This window comes from Indicator indicator, chromosome Z (assembly GCF_027791375.1).
Source record: "Indicator indicator isolate 239-I01 chromosome Z, UM_Iind_1.1, whole genome shotgun sequence".
NCBI classification, from domain to species: domain Eukaryota; kingdom Metazoa; phylum Chordata; class Aves; order Piciformes; family Indicatoridae; genus Indicator; species Indicator indicator.
The window spans coordinates 43,693,031-43,713,525 of record NC_072053.1 but is presented as its reverse complement, the minus strand read 5'-3'; the positions used below and the strand labels follow the sequence as shown (position 1 = coordinate 43,713,525).

Here is a 20,495-nt window from a genome sequence, read left to right as displayed (position 1 = left end):
AAAGGCTGGTTGGTAACAAACAGGAGACAGGAGCATTTTGCAGTGGGATATGTAAAAGATGTTACAAAAAAATACTTGTCAATGGATACGTGCTGTGCTGGGGGGGGTTAGGCTAGATATTGGGAAATACTTCTTCAGTGAAAGGGTTCTCAAACATTGGAATGGTCTGCCCAGGGCAGTGGTGGAGTAACCATCACTGGAGGTGTTCAAGCAATGTGTGAGCCTGGAGCTTAGGGATATGGTATAGTGTTGACCCTTCAGTGCTGGGTCAGAGGTCGGACTGGATGCACTTCAAGGTCTTTTCCTACCAAGTATATTGTGTGATTCTGTTGTTTATGAACCCTGGGGAAAAGAAAACCCCAAATCAAACTTCTCTAAATCTGGGACACCTGCTTGGGCAATGGAGGTTCCTTTATATGGTCTGTTGGGATTTGAGGTATCACAGGAACATCTCATGTGTAATACCACTTATGACTTTTCACATGTTGACCTTTTCATGGCATAACAGCAAACAGTGATTTTTTTTTTCTCTTATCTCATTTTCTTTTTTCTTTTCTTTTCTGTTCTTTTCTTTTCCTTTTTTCTTTTTTCTTTTCTTTTCTTTTCTTTTCTTTTCTTTTCTTTTCTTTTCTTTTCTTTTCTTTTCTTTTCTTTTCTTGTCTTTTCTTTTCTTTTCTTTTCTTTTCTTTTCTTTTCTTTTCTTTTCTTTTCTTTTCTTTTTTTCTTTTCTTTTCTTTTCTTTTCTTTTCTTTTCTTTTCTTTTCTTTTCTTTTCTTTTCTTTTCTTTTCTTTTCTTTTCTTTTCTTTTCTTTTCTTTTCTTTTCTTTTCTTTTCTTTTCTTTTCTTTTCTTTTCTTTTCTTTTCTTTTCTTTTCTTTTTTCTTTTCTTTTCTTTTCTTTTCTTTTCTTTTCTTTTCTTTTCTTTTCTTTTCTTTTCTTTTCTTTTTTCTTTTCTCTCTTTTTTCTTTTCTTTTCTTTTCTTTTCTTTTCTTTTCTTTTCTTTTCTTTTCTTTTCTTTTCTTTTCTTTTCTTTTCTTTTCTTTTCTTTTCTTTTCTTTTCTTTTCTTTTCTTTTCTTTTCTTTTCTTTTTTCTTTTCTCTCTTTTTTCTTTTCTTTCTTTTTTTTCTTTTCTTTTCTTTTCTTTTCTTTTCTTTTCTTTTCTTTTCTTTTCTTTTCTTTTCTTTTCTTTTCTTTTCTTTTCTTTTCTTTTCTTTTCTTTTCTTTTCTTTTCTTTTCTTTTCTTTTCTTTTCTTTTCTTTTTTCTTTTCTTTTCTTTTCTTTTCTTTTCTTTTCTTTTCTTTTCTTTTCTTTTCTTTTCTTTTCTTTTCTTTTCTTTTCTTTTCTTTTCTTTTCTTTTCTTTTCTTTTCTTTTTTCTTTTCTCTCTTTTTTCTTTTCTTTTCTTTTCTTTTCTTTTCTTTTCTTTTCTTTTCTTTTCTTTTCTTTTCTTTTCTTTTCTTTTCTTTTCTTTTCTTTTCTTTTCTTTTCTTTTCTTTTCTTTTCTTTTCTTTTCTTTTCTTTTCTTTTCTTTTCTTTTCTTTTCTTTTCTTTTTTCTTTTCTCTCTTTTTTCTTTTCTTTTCTTTTTTCTTTTCTTTTCTTTTCTTTTCTTTTCTTTTCTTTTCTTTTCTTTTCTTTTCTTTTCTTTTCTTTTCTTTTCTTTTCTTTTCTTTTCTTTTCTTTTCTTTTCTCTTTTCTTTTCTTTTCTTTTATTTTCTTTTCTTTTCTCTTTTCTTTTCTTTTCTTTTCTTTTCTTTTCTTTTATTTTATTTTCTTTTCTTTTCTCTTTTCTTTTCTTTTCTTTTCTTTTCTTTTCTTTTCTTTTCTATTTTCTCTCTTTTTTCTTTTCTTTTCTTTTTTCTTTTCTTTTCTTTTCTTTTCTTTTCTTTTCTTTTCTTTTCTTTTCTTTTCTTTTCTTTTCTTTTCTTTTCTTTTCTTTTCTTTTCTTTTCTTTTCTTTTCTTTTCTTTTCTTTTCTTTTCTTTTCTCTTTTCTTTTCTTTTCTTTTATTTTCTTTTCTTTTCTCTTTTCTTTTCTTTTCTTTTCTTTTCTTTTCTTTTCTTTTCTTTTCTTTTCTTTTCTTTTCTTTTCTTTTCTTTTCTTTTCTTTTCTTTTCTTTTCTTTTCTTTTCTTTTCTTTTCTTTTCTTTTCTTTTCTTTTTTCTTTTCTTTTCTTTTCTTTTCTTTTCTTTTCTTTTCTTTTCTTTTCTTTTCTTTTCTTTTCTTTTCTTTTCTTTTCTTTTCTTTTCTTTTCTTTTTTCTTTTCTCTCTTTTTTCTTTTCTTTTCTTTTCTTTTCTTTTCTTTTCTTTTCTTTTCTTTTCTTTTCTTTTCTTTTCTTTTCTTTTCTTTTCTTTTCTTTTCTTTTCTTTTCTTTTCTTTTCTTTTCTTTTCTTTTCTTTTTTCTTTTCTCTCTTTTTTCTTTTCTTTCTTTTTTCTTTTCTTTTCTTTTCTTCTTTTCTTTTCTTTTCTTTTCTTTTCTTTTCTTTTCTTTTCTTTTCTTTTCTTTTCTTTTCTTTTCTTTTCTTTTCTTTTCTTTTCTTTTCTTTTCTTTTCTTTTCTTTTCTTTTCTTTTCTTTTCTTTTCTTTTCTTTTCTTTTTTCTTTTCTTTTCTTTTCTTTTCTTTTCTTTTCTTTTCTTTTCTTTTCTTTTCTTTTCTTTTCTTTTCTTTTCTTTTCTTTTCTTTTCTTTTCTTTTCTTTTCTTTTCTTTTCTCTTTTCTTTTCTTTTCTTTTCTTTTCTTTTCTTTTCTTTTCTTTTCTTTTCTTTTCTTTTCTTTTTTCTTTTCTTTTCTTTTCTTTTCTTTTCTTTTCTTTTCTTTTCTTTTCTTTTCTTTTCTTTTCTTTTCTTTTCTTTTTTCTTTTCTTTTCTTTTCTTTTCTTTTCTTTTCTTTTCTTTTCTTTTCTTTTCTTTTCTTTTCTTTTCTTTTCTTTTCTCTTTTCTTTTCTTTTCTTTTCTTTTCTTTTCTTTTCTTTTCTTTTCTTTTCTTTTCTTTTCTTTTCTTTTCTTTTCTTTTCTTTTCTTTTCTTTATTTCATTTTTTCCTTTTCTTCTCTTGTAATTAAATCTCATCTTGCATTTAAAACTGCCCTGAAAAGCATTACTTAAAGAGATCTAAGAAATAATTTAGCACTTTTGCCATAAGGCACCTGCAAGCTTCATATAAATGGACCTGGAAGAGAAATGAAAGAGTTTTAGATTTGCCAAAACTGTGTAATGTCATTTAAAAAAAAAAAAAAAAGTATTGCAGAACTTCATTAGCTTTGTGTACGAATGTAAAGTGGTTCATTTACTATGGGTAGAACAAGAGGAGAGAAAGAAAGGATATAATTGTAATAAGCTTTCTTGGTTTTTTCTTTTTCTTTTTCTTTTTCTTTTTCTTTTTCTTTTTCTTTTTCTTTTTCTTTTTCTTTTTCTTTTTCTTTTTCTTTTCTTTTTTCTTTTTCTTTTTCTTTTTCTTTTTCTTTTTCTTTTTCTTTTTCTTTTTCTTTTTCTTTTTCTTTTTCTTTTTCTTTTTCTTTTTCTTTTTCTTTTTCTTTTTCTTTTTCTTTTTCTTTTTTTTCTTATTCTTTTTCTTTTTCTTTTTCTTTTTCTTTTTCCTTTTCCTTTTCTTTTTCTTTTTCTTTTTCTTTTTCTTTTTCCTTTTCTTTTTCTTTTTCTTTTTTTTCTGTCATGTTGGGTTTGCCTTTTATTTTTTTTTTTGTTGGAAGTGAAAGGGGAAAGAAAAAGCCTAAGCTGTATGTCCATTTCAAACTGTAAGAATCTGAAAAATAAGCTGTAAATTATAAGTTCTATAAGTTATTTCCAATGATATTTGTTTTGGTTCTAGTGCTTTACAAAATTTATTGCTTAATTTATTAACTAGGGAAAAGCGTTGCCTGCTTCCTGTTCAAAACATAGGGTTTTTATTTCTCTCCATCTTCCTTCTTTTCTCTCTCTTTCTCTCTCCTTTCCTTTGTTACGGCAAAAGGAAAAAAAAGGAAATTACTCTTCAGCCACTTGCAATTGAAATATAAGCAGGACATAGTTATTTTTGCTGTCCATAAATCTTACATATAATAATAAAAATAGTCCAAACATGTATGTATACGTGTGTGTGTCTGTGGATGCGTGTACTGAATGAAAGGCCTATAAATAGCTGTGTTGGTGGATAAAGATCTAAAAATACAATGGATAGCAAAAGAAATTGGGTTCTGACTCAGAAAAGGTAAACAAGCTATTGTTTTGAGAAGAAGATGCATGCACACTACATTTTATGCAAGACGCAGAATCAAGGTTTCATGAGGGGAGGAGGCAGGCCCTGGCAGGAAAGGATAACAGATCCTGCACTTGGACGTCACATGGGTCTGATAGCCAGATATGGGAGCAGTTCTAATTCTGCAGCCTTTTCAGTTTGTTCTGTCACAGAAGGGGCATGGATGGGTCAGTCAGCTCACTAGTAATTGTGTTTTACAGACTTCTAAAGCAATTGGCTCAGTCAGTCCCAATTCAATAAAAGTGGAGAGCAAGAGTGAGAGCACTTCTGTTCTATTTTTTACTTGAAATTATTTCATTCAGCAGTCTGTCTTTTTTATTACCAGGATTTGACATTAGCACTCCAAGCTATATTAGCATCCATTTCAGCAGTTCAGTAATGGTATTAAAAAAACACTTAACTTCAACGGTGAATGGTTGTATGACAGTACCATAAAAATCCACATTAAAAAAAAAACTTATGTATTTGTCCCTGCAAATTATTTTTCACTTGTTTAACCACTTCAAAACTATCCTCTCTCAACTGGTGTTTGTAAGGCACATAAAGGAGTTGAGAAGGAACTGTGACACAAAGGGGAAAACTAAGACTTTTAAAGAAGAAGAAAAATGTAATGTGAATATTCAAGCACATATACATGCACAAGAAAGACCTCTCATTTTAGGTGGGTGCTAGTCATTCATCAAATGAAGTAAGATTTCAAAGTAAAATAACTCAAGGTAAAATCTTTGGCATCTTCCATATTTCTAGAATTTAATTTTGAACCCAGTACTCTCCAAGATTGGGATGGCAGCCTAACTATCTTGGCACTGCAGCACACTCATAAATGACTGCATTAGGTTCTAAATTTTGATTAAACATTCTGTAATTAATCAATGGTAGACATGAAGCTGTTGGCAAGGTCCAGAGCTGCAAAATGTTTAAGACATAAAACATTACAAAGTAATTAGAATGTGCTCCTTCAAGAGAAGGATTGCCTTCAATAAAGAGGTAAATGATAGCATCATGTTTATTGTGGACGTAGGCAGCCAGTGCAATATGATAAACTGCAGGAGATACACATATCAGTAATCATCCACGTTATTAGTGTCATTAATCATAATTCTAAAAATATGACAGCAGCAGCCAACTTTTTGACCAATTTTGCCTCTGCCTGTTGGCCGTTATAACTTCGCTAATCGACTGCAGAGCTCCTGTGCGTGGCAGTTTGCATTGAGAATGGAAGGTTAATTATATTTGAGCTGCTGATTCCTTCTCTCCTCGGAAAAGACTGAGCACTTTGACAATCCCAGGAGCTCACTGCTGTTAAACCAGTAAAAGTACTTTATTGAAATTTTCTTTGTTGGTCAGGAATGAGTAGATGTTTCAAATGAGATATAAGCATCAGGCTGGGACGGACGCTAATGTTTCTTCCAAAATAATCCTTAGACAGCAAGCTAAACTCATACTTCCCTTAGATGTCTTTGCACAGTCTCTTGTGGATTGGTAAAAAGTTGAGAATTTAATAACCACTGACAATAGTATGTATAGAAAAATCTCCAAGGATTGAAATTACTGAGGAGTTGGGGTGTCAGTTATTGGAGGTTATAGGATAATCAGCTGCCAGGTGACCTGAAAGAGATACTTATTTAGTAACGTAAAATTACTAATAAAGAAACCTTGTTCCTTTATTATTTTTTTTTGCTATTATTCTTTATTATGCACCAAGTGCTGCATGTATTTGGTTTTGTAATTATTCTGACGTTATATAAATAACCCCAGCATTTTTAGACAAAGAAAGCAGTGGAAGTGAGAATTACCACTGTGTTGTGACCAAAAGAAATTATTTACATATTTGCTGTGAAACCTAAAATCATACAAAACTATCCCTAGATCTGATGGTTTGTTATGATTTTGAACTTCGAATGTGATCAGTAAAGTCTGTGAACCTCAATATCTGGTAGAAAAAAAAAATTGGTTTCAAAGCAGAACTGAGGGAAGCTAGCTGTTCTCACTGAGTTGTATCTTTTTTTGCATTTACTTATACTTGAAACTCTGTAGAATTGCTGGATAGGATGCTGAAATTAAAGGACCGTTTGTATGAAATCTTGCAGAATTCTCACATTTTACATGGCTCTTGCTACGGCAAAATAAAATGAAGGATGAAAACTTCTGATTACAATGCTTGGATCATGTAATATTTAGATGATTTATGTCTGAAAATAAATGTTAATTCATGCAGTTTGGCAATAGATTCTACATGGATGCTGCCTTTGTACTTCTTAAGGCGAAAGGACCATCAAATTACTTCAGCACATGGAAAATGAGGACTTAATGCATGACTGCACTGCAGGCCTACCCCTTGCCTACGCAGGGATAAACTTCTCCAGAGAGGATGTGTATATTGTAGAAAGAGCTTGTGGCAGTTGGACTGATTGCCAACAGTGTTGAGGACATTTTCATACATATGATGACCTTCTCATGCATGTAACAGTAATACAGTATTGGTTAACTTAGAAAATATTCCATCAGATAAATCTTTTTTTCTAAACTTTCTCAACCCATTCAGATATCAGACAAGAGTGCTGGCTGTTTTGTAATGAGTCTATTTTGCTTCTAGGCAGATAGTAAAGTGAGAGATTGAAGTGCTGCAAGCCAGTTTTGGTTGTTTATGAGTAACTTTGGCAAGTATACTAGTGGTTGTGCTTTTTGTTTGTAATATCTGCTGATCTTAAATAGACAACAATAGTAACATATTAAGAGTGCGACATGACCTCGATACTTCTGAGCACACACAGCTGTTGTGAAAGTGTAATTCTGTTCTCGTCGTAAGGACCATCTCACTAAACTCTTCAACAGGTATGTACTGAATTATTGAGCCTTTCAAGAATCCTGCACATGTTAGGTTTTACATTGAAATTAATTTGGTAGCAAACATTGCCATCAGATATCAGTTCCACAGCTAACCTGAGTATTTGCTTACACAGTTGCCATCTCGGCATTAACATCTTTTATGCATTCCACAGTGATGACAAATTGTTTCCTGAGTCTAACTGTGGATTAAGTATGCAAAAGGCACGTTTGCCACTGCCAACAAACCAATAATTCTCACTAACATCTTCAGAGTTACAACATTTATAAAGTAGCAAAGTGGAGTAAACAAACCATCTGTTTGGCTTTACCATATATGTCATGCTCTCTTATTAGCATATTACGATTCATTTAGTAAACAAATTTGGTGATTTCGTTCATGTCAAAGTTAGAGGGAGCTTGAAGATGATTAACATTCCTGGGACAGGCACATTAATACATTGCTTCCTCTGCAAAGTTAAATGGCTTCTCAGGAGAATCACCCCTTGTTGACAAGATGAGACTGTCAATTTTGTTTGCCTGCCACATTAAGGGCCGTAAGGGGATGGGAAGCTCTGAGAAAGAGGAGCAGTGTAGGCAGCATAATTCACTGTGAATTGAAAAAAAGAAGTCTAATTCTGATAAATGGTCGACCCCAATACATCCAACCTGTTATTACAACAGACGTGCTGTATCTGTGCAGTAAATTAGTTAAACCCCTAAAGAGTTTGATGGGAGCTTATCTTCAACTGAATAATTTGAATGTAGAGGGAGCTGTCTTCGTGACCAGTGTGAGTGATTTGTTTCATATTGAAAAGGATTGAAATGATGGGGCTCCACATCTTTAATTTGCAAGAACTTGCTTGTCCTTTATTTCCTGCATTTAATAAGCACTGTTTTTTTTACTTTTTTTAATAGGTGCTGAACTGTATTTTACCTTTTGGATTTTCTTCCTATGAAAGGTTAATATATTTCAGATTCTATGCAATTTAAAGCCTCAATAACTGATGTTATTACCCAAATTGTTCACACAGAAATGCCATAGTATTTTCTGTCCCTTCCCTTTGTTTTCCAAAGTCTGGCCCCTATCCCTAATTTCCCCCTAACATTTAGAGAGAAACTAAACACATTCAAATACATGGAAGCACTAGTACACAGCCTGACACTTTAGTCTTATCCAGATAAGTGTGAATTCTAAAATTTAAGTCAGATGAGGATTTCGTGCCTTTGTTATCTTTGCTTAGATTTATGGGGGGAAAAAATCTTGTTAATTCAAACAAACAAACAAAACTACAGGAAAAGCTGTGTCAAAGATGGCTACAAGAGCGGCAAAATTAGAACAGTAACTGAGAAAATTATTTTTGTAACAGTTTCCATTAGTAATTAACTTCCAGGAACTGTTTCATTGTTGATTCTTTTAAGTAAATGGGGGAAATGATTGCTTATTCCTTCTTGAAGAAATATCAGAATGAAGGCCATATCTTTTCTCATAAATATGCACACTCTTATATTTAGCACAAAGTCTGATTTTCTGGTTCTTTGACTTTAGCTGCATGAAGCTCAGCCTTTTCAGTCTGCAGAGATTATGAGAAATCACAAAGTTCTGGGTTTACTTTCTGTTATGTTCACATATTCTGGGCCTTTCTATGAGTTTTGGTCTTAAATAAGCAAGAAAGGAACATGAAATTGAGGTAAGACTACAATAATGTGTTAGCAAAATGCATTAGCAGGTAAAATTATGTGATTTTTTTAAACAAAACTATAAATCTTAATTGACAGACTTTGAGGTGAAGAGAAGCAAAGAGGACTTTGCTTTAACATTTCATTATAGGTGAAAACATAGGCTGAGTATTGAGCTGAGGACTTGTGTGAAGAAACTATTATGGGGGCATAATGAAAGTTTTATTGTTTATAGTGTTTTAAACCAGAATAACAGAGCTTAAGAGGATAGCTTGTATGGGGCCTGTACAACCTGACCATTTTCTTCCGTATCCAGCTTTAATAAGATGTTTGCCAATCTGTATATGTCAACCACCAGGCAAATGTGTCCTGGCCTTTGATTTTGTAGTGGAAACTTCTTCGAACTGATGAAGATCATGTGGTTACAGGTTTTTTTAACCTAATATTAGCTTCTATCTGTTTTTTTTGTTTGTTTTTCAAAAAGAAAAAAAAATCTACTTTTACTTAGAAAAAAACCTCAGAATTTAACAAAAATTAATTTAATGGTGACTTTTAATGCATTAAGTATCCAAATAAAATTTTGTGTTACTACTTAATGCTGGGATCACTTACTACATCTTAAGGCAAAGCTATCTAAAGACTGATTGTCCCCTGCTGTGAAATTCTGTCTGATTAGTCTACAGAGTTTGAACGATGGAGCTGAGTGATATTACTTTGGCAAATCATATGTTTGCTGAAAAATACATCTTTAGAACACTTGAAGTATAAGCTATTTGGATATTGTTTTGTCTGGAAACATAAGAAGAAAGCATGTGGTGGGATATACCTGGAAATGCTGAAATTATTTATTTCAGAATTTTAATAAACAATATGGTGTCCTGTAATGCTTAAATGAAATTTTCATCAGGGGTCTGCTCACAGTCAGCCAAGGAGATCAAGGGTCCAATAGCTATGAAGTTTTCTGAGACACTGGTTGGCTTGGCCTTTCTGTATAACTGCATCAGGGACTGGGTTTACTTAGTCTCTAACTTACTGCCCTAACCATTATGCTGCTTTTCCATTCTCACCTTTTTTTTTTTTCCTTTTCATCCCCATAAGTTTAATTATATTTTTATTTTGCTAAAAAATAAAGAAAATAATGCTTTACTTTCTGTTTTCAACAACCCTCCCTGCCCCAAACTGTGAACAGCACGTTTGACAAATTTTTTCATGCGGTTGGTTTTGAATTTTGAGTAATACTCAAATTTAAATAAAAGGAGTACTCTTTATCATCCAAAATCCCTAACTGCTGTGTGCACCAGCGATGAAATTTGTCCAAGTACAGGTAGGACTATAACCACGCGTGCATCCAAAGCTGGCCCTGTGTCATGCATAAAATTAATGCCAATTTCTGTCCCAGGACAAATTCTACTCTCTGATGAATTCCTCCTCACTCACCTAAAAAAGAAATTAAAAAGCCAACTGAATAAAAATAAACTAAAATAAAGTGTTCATTGCATTTTTCTTTTTGACAAATATGTATTAAATTAACAAAATCAGATTTGTTGACATCAAAGTGTAGAAAGAAACTACTGAAGAGAACCCATCTGGATTTATGAGCTGTTTAAATGGCAGGAATGTTTAATTGACCATATTTCTAGGTTTATATTCTCCTTTCTTCTGTTGATGCATAGTGCATCTTGCACTAGAGGAGCTTGCTAGTAGTAGGTGGGGTGGAACAGACGATGAATTCTAATTATGGAAAAACACTTCCATGAACTTCACAAGGGAAGAAAAATACCACTACCAGTAGAATCATACCCACTATCAGAAAGCTATTGTAGTTGCTGCATTGCCTTGCTGCTAGGCAATGAAAGGGCAATGGTGAATTTAGAGGTGAGATAACTTTGCCACAACCACAGATTTAATATATTTCATCATTATCATCCTCATAGCAGCACTGATCTATTCTTAAGATCATGGAATTCAGAAGGCTGAATTCACTCTGGTGAGGATTTTCCATACTTGCCTACCTTATATCTAATTTTTGAATAGTAACTTGAAAGAAGAATATCAATTATGTGGAAAAACAAGGCATTCTGGCCCTCCTCAATTAAACCAGGCTTTGCTACAACTTCCTTGCTACAACAAGCTACATTTCAAAACATCTTAGAAAAAAATATTCTCCTTGGTTTTAAGGGTACAGAACATTCAGTACAGTGCTAAACAAATGATTGGATATTCTTTAGCCCACTTAATATTTTAGATTCACAGAACTAATATTCTTTGCCATCTTCTCTGCCTACAACCAAATAAATCTGGTAATGGGAGCTGAGCAAGACATGCCTTTAGTTAAGCTTTTTCAAACTCATATTTCTGCCTGGAAGACTTTATTCACCAGTTGTCTTCATGCAACCTTTTCATTGTCCAAAATGTCATTTTGCTACTTGATGTACATGTAAGCAGTCTTAGAAGTCCAGAGTGAGTCATTGAAAGGATTTTCTGTGGTCAAATATTTTTTGCTTTTTCTACATATATATGTACATCTCTGGCAGACATTTAGGTTCTTCAAGTTTTCCTCCTGCAGATACAGCAGTAAATGCAGATGATACCAGAGATGGCCTTAAATTAGCTAGCTCAAGTATGAGGAAAAATGGACCTAAGTCAAGCTGAAGCTCAGCTGGGTTTTGGCATATCTTGCTTCATAATTTTCCACCTGTTTGATGGCAGTGTTCTTGCACTGCAAAAATCACTCTGCTCAAGCTGTGCCACAGCTTACTCAGTGAACATTGTTTGCACATACCTGGAAGCAGTATTCAGAGGAGGAAGGGGCAGCAGCATTGTAAATCACATCAGCAAACAGAACAGCTGAAGCAAGAAACTGCTGATGCCAGATGCCATAAGGACAGATGAACAGAGCACAAGGTGGCTAGAATTGGCTGAGGGTTTGCTATGATTTGGGTGTGACAAGCAAGGGAAAGAGTTGTATTAGGATGGAATACGTCAGTTTGGTATGAAGAAGGTGGTTTGGGCAACTTAAGATTCCTGAATGTGTACATTTTCCAAGAAGAAAAGCAAGAACATGGGATGAGAAGAGCAAAGAAGTTACCTTAATCAGGACAAAAGATAGTATGGGCAGATATTTGTAATGCTACTTTTCTCATTTCCTCTGATTGTAGTTTGCAGCCACTAGATCAGAGTACAGGTTGTCAGCAACATGCCTTTCCACTTTTCCAGCTGAGTAATAGCCATGAGAGTTTCACAGCAAATCATGCTTCATTTCTGCCCCTAAATTCAACCTATTCTGCTTGAAAATTTCCAGTGTTTGCCTTTTCCCATAACGTCTCCTTTTAAAAACTTTCTGATGTGTGCTGCCTGTTTAGCCTGCCTTTATCCATACTTGTCTTTCTTGATTTAAATGTTTACTGCTGGATCCATTATTTTTTGCCAGCCTTACATCCATAGAGATGTTCCTTCCACACAGAAATCTCTCATCATCTGTTCCAAAAGAAACCTTGGTAATGCTGCTGTCAGCCCTGAGAAACACCTTCTTTGTACAGGGTACTGCTCAAGCAGCACCCTGCACAAAGTACTCAGTCTGCACCTCAGGGTGCAGTGCAGTGCTACATTTAGTAGTTTAGCAGATGGACAAACAGGGTGCAGCATTAGCCTCTGAGCACACTAGGCTAGCATGTCTTCCTGACTTCCTATCGCATCACTTGTTCAGCTGCTGGAAAGTGTGTGGCTAATACTTTCACATGCAGTATTCCTAATTCTGACAAGGTTTTAGCCTCTGTAATTTTGGTTTGTCATAATATTTCAAAACTTCAGTATCCAAATAAATTACTTTTTTTCTCACAATTTGTTCCTCTCATCCCTACCAGAGTGTTTTTGCATATGATATTTAAGGAGAGTATTAAACACAAGTGAAATAGATTAAGAAATTAATGTAAAATAATCAATTCTTTTGAACTGTGGTTGCATAATGGAAATCGACTACTATGAATGAACGTATGTTCAGAAGTTATGAACAGCAGAGCTAATGGACTGCCATGAGTTCATCTTTATTATTGCATTACACCTGAATCAATTGATAAAGTAGCTTTTTTTTAAGGCTAGGAATGGCACTTAATTGAATAAAAGTCAATGTAATTATATTAGGAGAATCCAACAGTACTGCTGACAGCGGAAAAGGGACACTACTGAGCAGAGTGCCAGAACTGGTATACACATTTCTGCACATCGTTTGTCTGACAGATATTATGGGCTGGTACATACTTTAACTAGATTACTGATTGCCACTGCTGTAAGTGAGAATTGAATAAGGGAGGCATCTCTTCTGATAAGAGCATCAGCAGGGTTTGCATCCTTACACTGGTCTTTCTCAGAATGGCCTCTGTCCATCTGGGGATCAGTGGCCTCTATTTAATGTGGTAATTTGTTCTTATCTTTTCACTCAGCAAATGTTGAGATGCATGCCTGGCTGCTATTTTTCACAGCAGCAAAACAAGGAAACAGTAAGTGCTAATGCGTGGAAAAAACATTTGCAGTCATCATGACTAGTTTCTACACTGCAGCGAATTTCTGTACCAGGGGAGTGAAGAGGGGAGGGGGAAATTATAAGGAAATGCACAAGCACTTTATGAGTAGTTCGCAGTTAGTGTTATGACGATAAGCACAAATGTGCTTTTATGGTCATGTAATAACACTGGTCAGTGTGGACAGGCCTTCACAGCAAGCATTTCCAGTACTGCACTTAAGAACTTTATGTGGAGTTGTACGCCATCTGACACCAGGAAGGCAAGGCACTATTGGGACTACTGTTTATCATTCATATATGTGCACACTGCATGCATCTGTTCAGAACTCATTTGTGGATGATAATGGGGATGCTCTGAATATGCTTTGATTAATTTGCTTTATGTTTTTCATATTGTGTGGTTGAGTCAATATCCATCAGGACAACACTGTAAGTGAGATTACAGCTGATGAGAAACAGCTTCACAGTCAAGACTTTCAAAAACATCTTTATTTATGGGTTTCAAATATTATTTTTTGTCTTTTTTTTTCTTTATGAGTTTTTAAAAAAACCAGATATGTCTGGATTGGAATGTGAATTTGTTCTCTCTCTCTCCTCCCCTTCCCCCTTTCTTTCTCTTTTCTCCTCTCTTCTCTTCTCTCTCTCTTTTTTGTGATCTGTATTTAGCAAAAGATTAGAAAGCTGATCTTATCACAAGGTAAGCTCAGCCTTCCTAAGTGCAGTGTGGGGATATGCATAATTACACTTCTGCACCTCAAAAAAGCAATGGTGCTATACTTGCTTGTGTGAAAGGAATATTTCTCGTGTGGGAGAAAAACAAGGAATACTCTCCACTTTTTTCCACCCTTGCCCATACCTCTCAACTGTCCTCATGAGAAGAGAGATTTTCCATTCTAGACATCCTCCCCCTTACTGGAATAATTGCATCTCAAGCAGAGAAAATGCAATTAAACTGCAGTTCAGTATCTGTTTCATGTCAGAGGACAGTTACCTGCATTTGCAGGTGAGTGAGACAGATCACTTCTGTTGCCATTTTCTTAATTTATTCTCATAAGTTATTGCCACAGATGGACAAATGACAATTAAAGTGGTAGAAAATTACAGAAATTAACTTCACAGCAATTTAATCGTCCTATATCTGTATTTTCCTTATTTGTCTGCATTATTGTTGTACCATGTTTGAGTCTTCGGCTGGTTGAGAGGTATGTTTCAAAGGGTTTCTTAAAATAAAAGCTTCCAATAAGGAAATATTGCTAATAGCTGTTGTTGCCCTTCAATCTTTTTCATTACCATAGGACCTGAATATCTATAAAATATTTGATTGTTGTTGTGTTGCCATGCTAGTTTTATACCTAGTGCTTTTTTGTAAATTGAAGTATTCCTATGTTAAAACTCTCTCTTTCTTCCTTCCCCTCTTCCTCTGCTTTCTTCCCCTCCCTGCCCTCCCCTCCTTCCCCCGCCTTTCCCTTCCCTTTCCTTTCTTTTTCCCCTACATTTGGGCTCTGATCTGCAATTTATAATGGGCAGACAGACTGGTGAGTCTGCATGTTGTAAATTGTGGGTTTGGGTCCTCAGCTTGCAAAGAATGTTATGCAGTAGAACTTCGCTAATTCTTTTTTTACTGACTTGAAAATCCAGTCACCCTCCAAAGAAAACTAAATAAACATTTGTTGTTTCCCTAGCAATGTTGCACATTCTGAACACTGAATCCTAAAGTTTTCTAATACTGAAAACTTTAAACTGTTTTTTTTTTATTATTAAGCTATTTGACAAAATGAGCATGTTCTGCAGTCAGAAGCCTTTGATGTTGGTCATGCTTGTTAGTTGTATTGGTAATTTCAAAGATGCAGTTTTTCAAAGAGGGTTTCCTGACACTACTGCAAATCAGTGAGGTTCTACTGCAATGGATGAATAAAGCCAATGTCAAAAGTGGAGAGTAGAATGCAGTATTTAAAATAACACAGAGTTACTAATCAAAACTTTTATTGTTTGCAATGGTAGTGCTTTATTTCTTGAGACCAAAGGCCCAGATCCTGTAAAGCACTTGAGACTATTTTAACCTGCAGCTGATAGGATCTGGTCCAAAGTCAGTGACAGCTTTTCCAGTGTCTTTTAAGTGCCTGCAATGACTTCTACACATACCTAAACCAAAGTCCATGCTTAAGTGATTTGATTGATTTGGGTTTTTTTTCTGGAAATTATACTGCTTGGGTCAGTCAGCACAGCGTCAGTCACAGTACTGGGAAGAGCAAAAGGAAGAGCAGCAGTGCCCTTCCAGAAGGACGGAACCACTTTCAGAAGCTTACATAGAGATTTCAGACTTGTTCTCCTAAACCCTTCAAGTTTTCCCTCTCTTGGTTTGGCCCAATTCTGAATATCTTTATACTAAAATGAAATTATCAGAATCAGGTCCTCTAAATAAGTGTCACTCAATTATCTCTAATTTTTTTCTCCTCCTTTAGTTCAGTTATGCAGTTATGTGAGTGCATATTTATAAATATATATTAAAATAGTTAAATATTTAAATATATAAGGATATGAATCTAAAGATAGACATAGGTATGAATATACACAGAGATTCCATACATTAGTAATATTATCTGTTGAAGTAAGGCTTTTAGGAAGGCCAGCAGGGATTCAGGAACCAAGAAGAAGTTTTTGTCTTTTCTGCTAGTACAATATATTGTTTTCTAAATATCAAGTAAAAGAGCTGTAGCTGCTGCTGGAGAGTAATGTTTAGGAGCAGTAGCTGAAAAGGTTTATTTACTTATATTGGTTTGGTTTTAAGTTGCAATCTGTTCACTTATAATAAGACTGAATTTTCCAAGAAACATGAATAGGGATATATTTTTTTTAATAAACAATTGATAAATTAGAATTTATATTTGGTGCTTAATGACTTTATGTTTAATCAAAAATACTGTACATTTTTCATTTTCTCCCTTCCCTCTTCCTTTCCCAGACACAGTGCTAACATAAACCTGCACCGTAAACTGTTGACCAAAGAACTGGATGACATGGGCCTGGACACCTCACAGTCTTCTCTTAGTAAGGACCTCCGTGATGAATTTTTGGTGAAGATATATGGCGCTCAGCATCAAATGGGGCTCGACATAAGGGAAGACACCTCCTCACCCGCTGGTACTGAGGATTCCCATATGAATGGGTATGGCAGGGGCATGTCAGAAGACTATATGGTCCTTGACCTGAGCACCACCTCCAGCATCCAGTCCAGCAGCAGTATCCATTCCTCAAGAGAATCTGATGTAGGAAGTGATGAGGGCATTCTCCTGGACGACGTTGATGGGGCAAGTGACAGCGGGGAATCTGCACACAAAGCAGATACCCCCGCCTTAGCTGTAGGTATGAGCACTGATGTCTCAGGATCCCTCATGTTCAACAGTGTTTCAGTGAGCAACGGTGGGATAATGTGTAACATTTGCCACAAAATGTACAGCAACAAGGGAACCCTCAGAGTGCACTATAAAACAGTGCACTTGCGAGAAATGCACAAGTGCAAAGTCCCTGGGTGCAACATGATGTTCTCCTCTGTCCGTAGCCGAAATCGGCACAGTCAGAACCCAAATCTGCATAAAAACATTCCCTTCACTTCAGTAGATTAGTCCAAGGATGGACACAGCATAATGCCAGCTCTCAGAGAGGGCCCACCACATCTGAACTGCCACATACAGTCTCCCTTTACATATATATATATAATATACATATATATATAATCTTTTTCTTTTTTTAACAAAAGAAAAAAACACCAGGTGCTTTTCCCACTTTGTTGGTTGTTGGTTTAATTTGTTTCCTTTTTTTCAGTATAGAAATGAAAAGGTGGGATCTTTAATTTGAAGGGGAGAAACCCTTCAAGAAAAAATAAAATACAAAAAACAAACCCACAGAAAACTTGCAGTTGTCCCTAGTTCTGTTAGAATGTTCTTGGTCATCTCCAAAGAGACAATTTGTTCTACTTATGTCTTTTGCCTGAAAAAAAAAAAAAAAAAAGAACAAAAAAAAAGAGAACAAAACAAAAATTGTAAACAAACAAAAAAGATAAAAAAAATAAATCTACTTAGTTGTCTTTGTGTCTTCTAAGCATTGGGGATACCGTTCTACTAAGCATGGCTGTTACACTTGTATATATATATTGAGCCTTGACAGGCCCATGATGTAAAACAATTGTATTGATGGTGGTTTAACTCTTATTTTATTGCTTCATTTTTACAGTTACGTTCAGCTGTTAGATAAGCAGGAAAAATAGTTTGCTGGCTAGTTCTACTCATTTATGTTAGCTTTAATGCACATTTTTTAAAGAACCACAGTCTTGTTTTAACTACCTGCTAGATATAAGTAATACAGAGGTGCTGGCATGCCTTACAGTACCTGATCTGATACAGTTTTTTTGTCTTGTACTATTACATAAATCCAGTCATGCACTTTTTCGTACACTACAAGGGGATGTGTAATAATATCCATACTTTTTTTTTTTCCTTAAACTATTGCCATATTTTCAGTAAGTGTCTTTTAAAAAACACACTTAGGTAAAAGTGGTCTGGTCAGTATGAGGGCATGAATGCCAAACAAAGAGTATTAGTGCTTAGTGTTAATACAAAAGTGCCAACTTTGCACACATTTTGAACAAAAAGAAAACTTAGTTATTCACCATAACCACAGTTGTAGTTTTTAGACTACAGGAAAAAAAAAATTACTGGGGAGGAGAAAAGGGTAAAGTGAAATACAGAATTCTTGGTGCTTTTTTTAAGTGCCAATTATTACTAGAAACAATAGTGCATCCTTACTCCTTATATACTGCATTACATTAAAAAAAAATCTGAATTGTGTCATGTGAATCAGTGGAAACTTTTTCTTTTTTTTTTTTTTTTGGTCAAACATGCATAATATTTGGGGATATAAATGCTGATACTACTTGTCACAGAACAAAGATGAATATAATTTTGTGTGCTTCTTACTATGGCCTGGATTTTTTGTGGTGTTTTAAAAAAAGAAAAAAAAAAGAAAAAAAAAGAACAGGGAAATAATGTTAACAATGTTGTTCTGTAAAGTTGTCTTTTTTGCAATGGAAAGTGCTGTAGTATGATTAAGGCATGTTTTATAGAAGCAATCAAAAAAAAATAGCAGAAGCACTTAGAAGCTCTGAAAACATATGCTGGACTTTTTATTGGGTAACTCTCCCTTTGGATAAAATTAGAGGCCAAAAAAAAAAAAAAGGAAAAAAAAAAGGATATCTAATTGTGTTAATGTTTTGTGTTTCACCCACATGGTTTGTCATAAAATAGTGAAAGTCCAAGAAACAGAATGAGCAAGAGAGCAAGCATGAACAGGAAAGGGAGAAGGAGCAAACAGTTGAGAAAGGGAGAGAGAGAGGCTGACCTCTGAATCTTTCTTGTTTCCAGAGTTTACACATGTTGCTTGAATTGGTAAACCACACTGGCAGCTGAGTTACCACAACATACTGACCAAGTGATGGTATTTACTTAAGTTCAGTCTACAGCCAAAACCATTGTTTGATGTAGACTCTTTTCTTTACAAAAACAACGAAAGCAAAACCAACCAACCAAAAAAAAAAAAAAAACAAACCCAAACAAACAAATGAAAACCCAAGGGATATTTCAGCATTCAATAAAATATTTCTTCAGTGAAAATGTGTCCCTTTTCTGTATTTACTGACCCAGGACATTTTTCTTCTTAGCCTAGGGTCAGAAATGCTCCATTTTTTCAGCTTGTCATTGTTTTGATTTGCTGTGCATTTTGATTATTCTTACCTTTGTGTCCATTTGAGTACTTAACTCTTGTTACATTTTCTAGAGGAAACTCATGATATGGATTTTCTTTTTTAATACTACATTTCAGTACTCTTGTATCCAAAATTAGGAATCAATAGCTAATAAATCAGTTGCAGAAAAAAAGAAAAGTCTTTCTAAATGAAATCTCACTACATTCCTATGGGTTACAAGCCTCTGATCATCTTTTTCTTATTATTATTCTATATACTGATGAAGCCCTGAAAACATTTATGAATCCCACAGAACTGTAAGGAAAATTTAGCTTTTGGTCTAACAAGAAACTTTATAGCAAAAAGCTACACAGTTTCACTGACTTTTCTTTCATCTTTTTTATTTTTCCTCAAAGTCTCAACTACTTTGCCTTGTTAAACTGAATAGAGACATCTGCTTCACTTTATTTTGTGTTGTACAAGCTCAGAGTGTTTGTGAGAAAGGGAAATTAGAACAGTAAAGGTGCATTCCTCTAAAACACACGGACTTTTGTAGTGTTATCTGTACTGCCCTCCCATCCCTCCTCCCAGGCTGTGAGAAATAAGCAAGATGGAAAGTCTAAAAAAATCCAAACCAACAAAACCCGAATGATGTCTACAGAAAGAAAACGACACTGTTTTGTAGTATGTACACTATAAATAAATAGAGTTTTTAATGAAAAACACATTTAAAGGACATAAATAATTCCTTACTGAATGTATCACTGTTCTGCATTCACATTTCACTCTGGTTCTGTTAGAGGTCAAATGGTTTCGGTAAACTTGTTTGGAAACTTTAACATCATCTGTAGATAAATTCAGCAGATGAAAAATCTCTTTGTTACACAAAATTAAACAGGACACTCTAAGAAGTAACAAAGCAGAAATGACCCTCCACAGAATTCTAGTAGCTTTGTAATCCTAATTTTATGGCATCCTAAAATTTGTTCAGATTTTGCTTAAGAAGTCTAGGTGTTCCCATATTCATCTTGTGGACAGACTATTGCTCACTGTTATTTCTAGGTTAATCGAGGTTTCTTCAGTGCTAATGACAGAATGGTCTTTGCTTTAGAAGGGTATATACACATACATTGAATTGAATTTTTCTTGTGGTGGAATTTGTGTCATTTAGAGTTATCTGAAATATCCTTTAAAAGGCTGTGTGGTAAAAAAATTAGTTTTACTGACTGAAAGCATTTCTGGGTGATGTCAGCAGCAACCCACACTGCAGTTAAGCATAACAACCAAACATATGTATCCAGCACAGAGCATGGCTGTACAAGTGTGATGACAAGATAAGTATCGTGCAGTTGCTTATTCCATCAAAAACTTGTCCCTATCCCTCAAGTTTCCAAACCTCTCAGTCTAAACCCTTTTACAACAATCAGACCAGCTCTGAGGAAGAGTCTCTTCATTTTATATGGAGTTTGTTCCTTCTCATTTGGTTCTT

General features: G+C 34.2%; 1 protein-coding gene across 1 annotated transcript in view; it reads left to right on the top strand.

Annotated features, from left to right (window-relative positions):
* BNC2 (basonuclin 2) overlaps window positions 1–16,892 on the top strand; it is a 249,286-nt gene extending 232,394 nt beyond the window's left edge. The window contains exon 5 of the mRNA XM_054397963.1: window positions 16,232–16,892. Coding sequence (XP_054253938.1) covers window positions 16,232–16,892 — 661 coding nt within the window. The remainder of the gene's footprint in view (window positions 1–16,231) is intronic.
* Window positions 16,893–20,495: the final 3,603 nt, after the last annotated feature.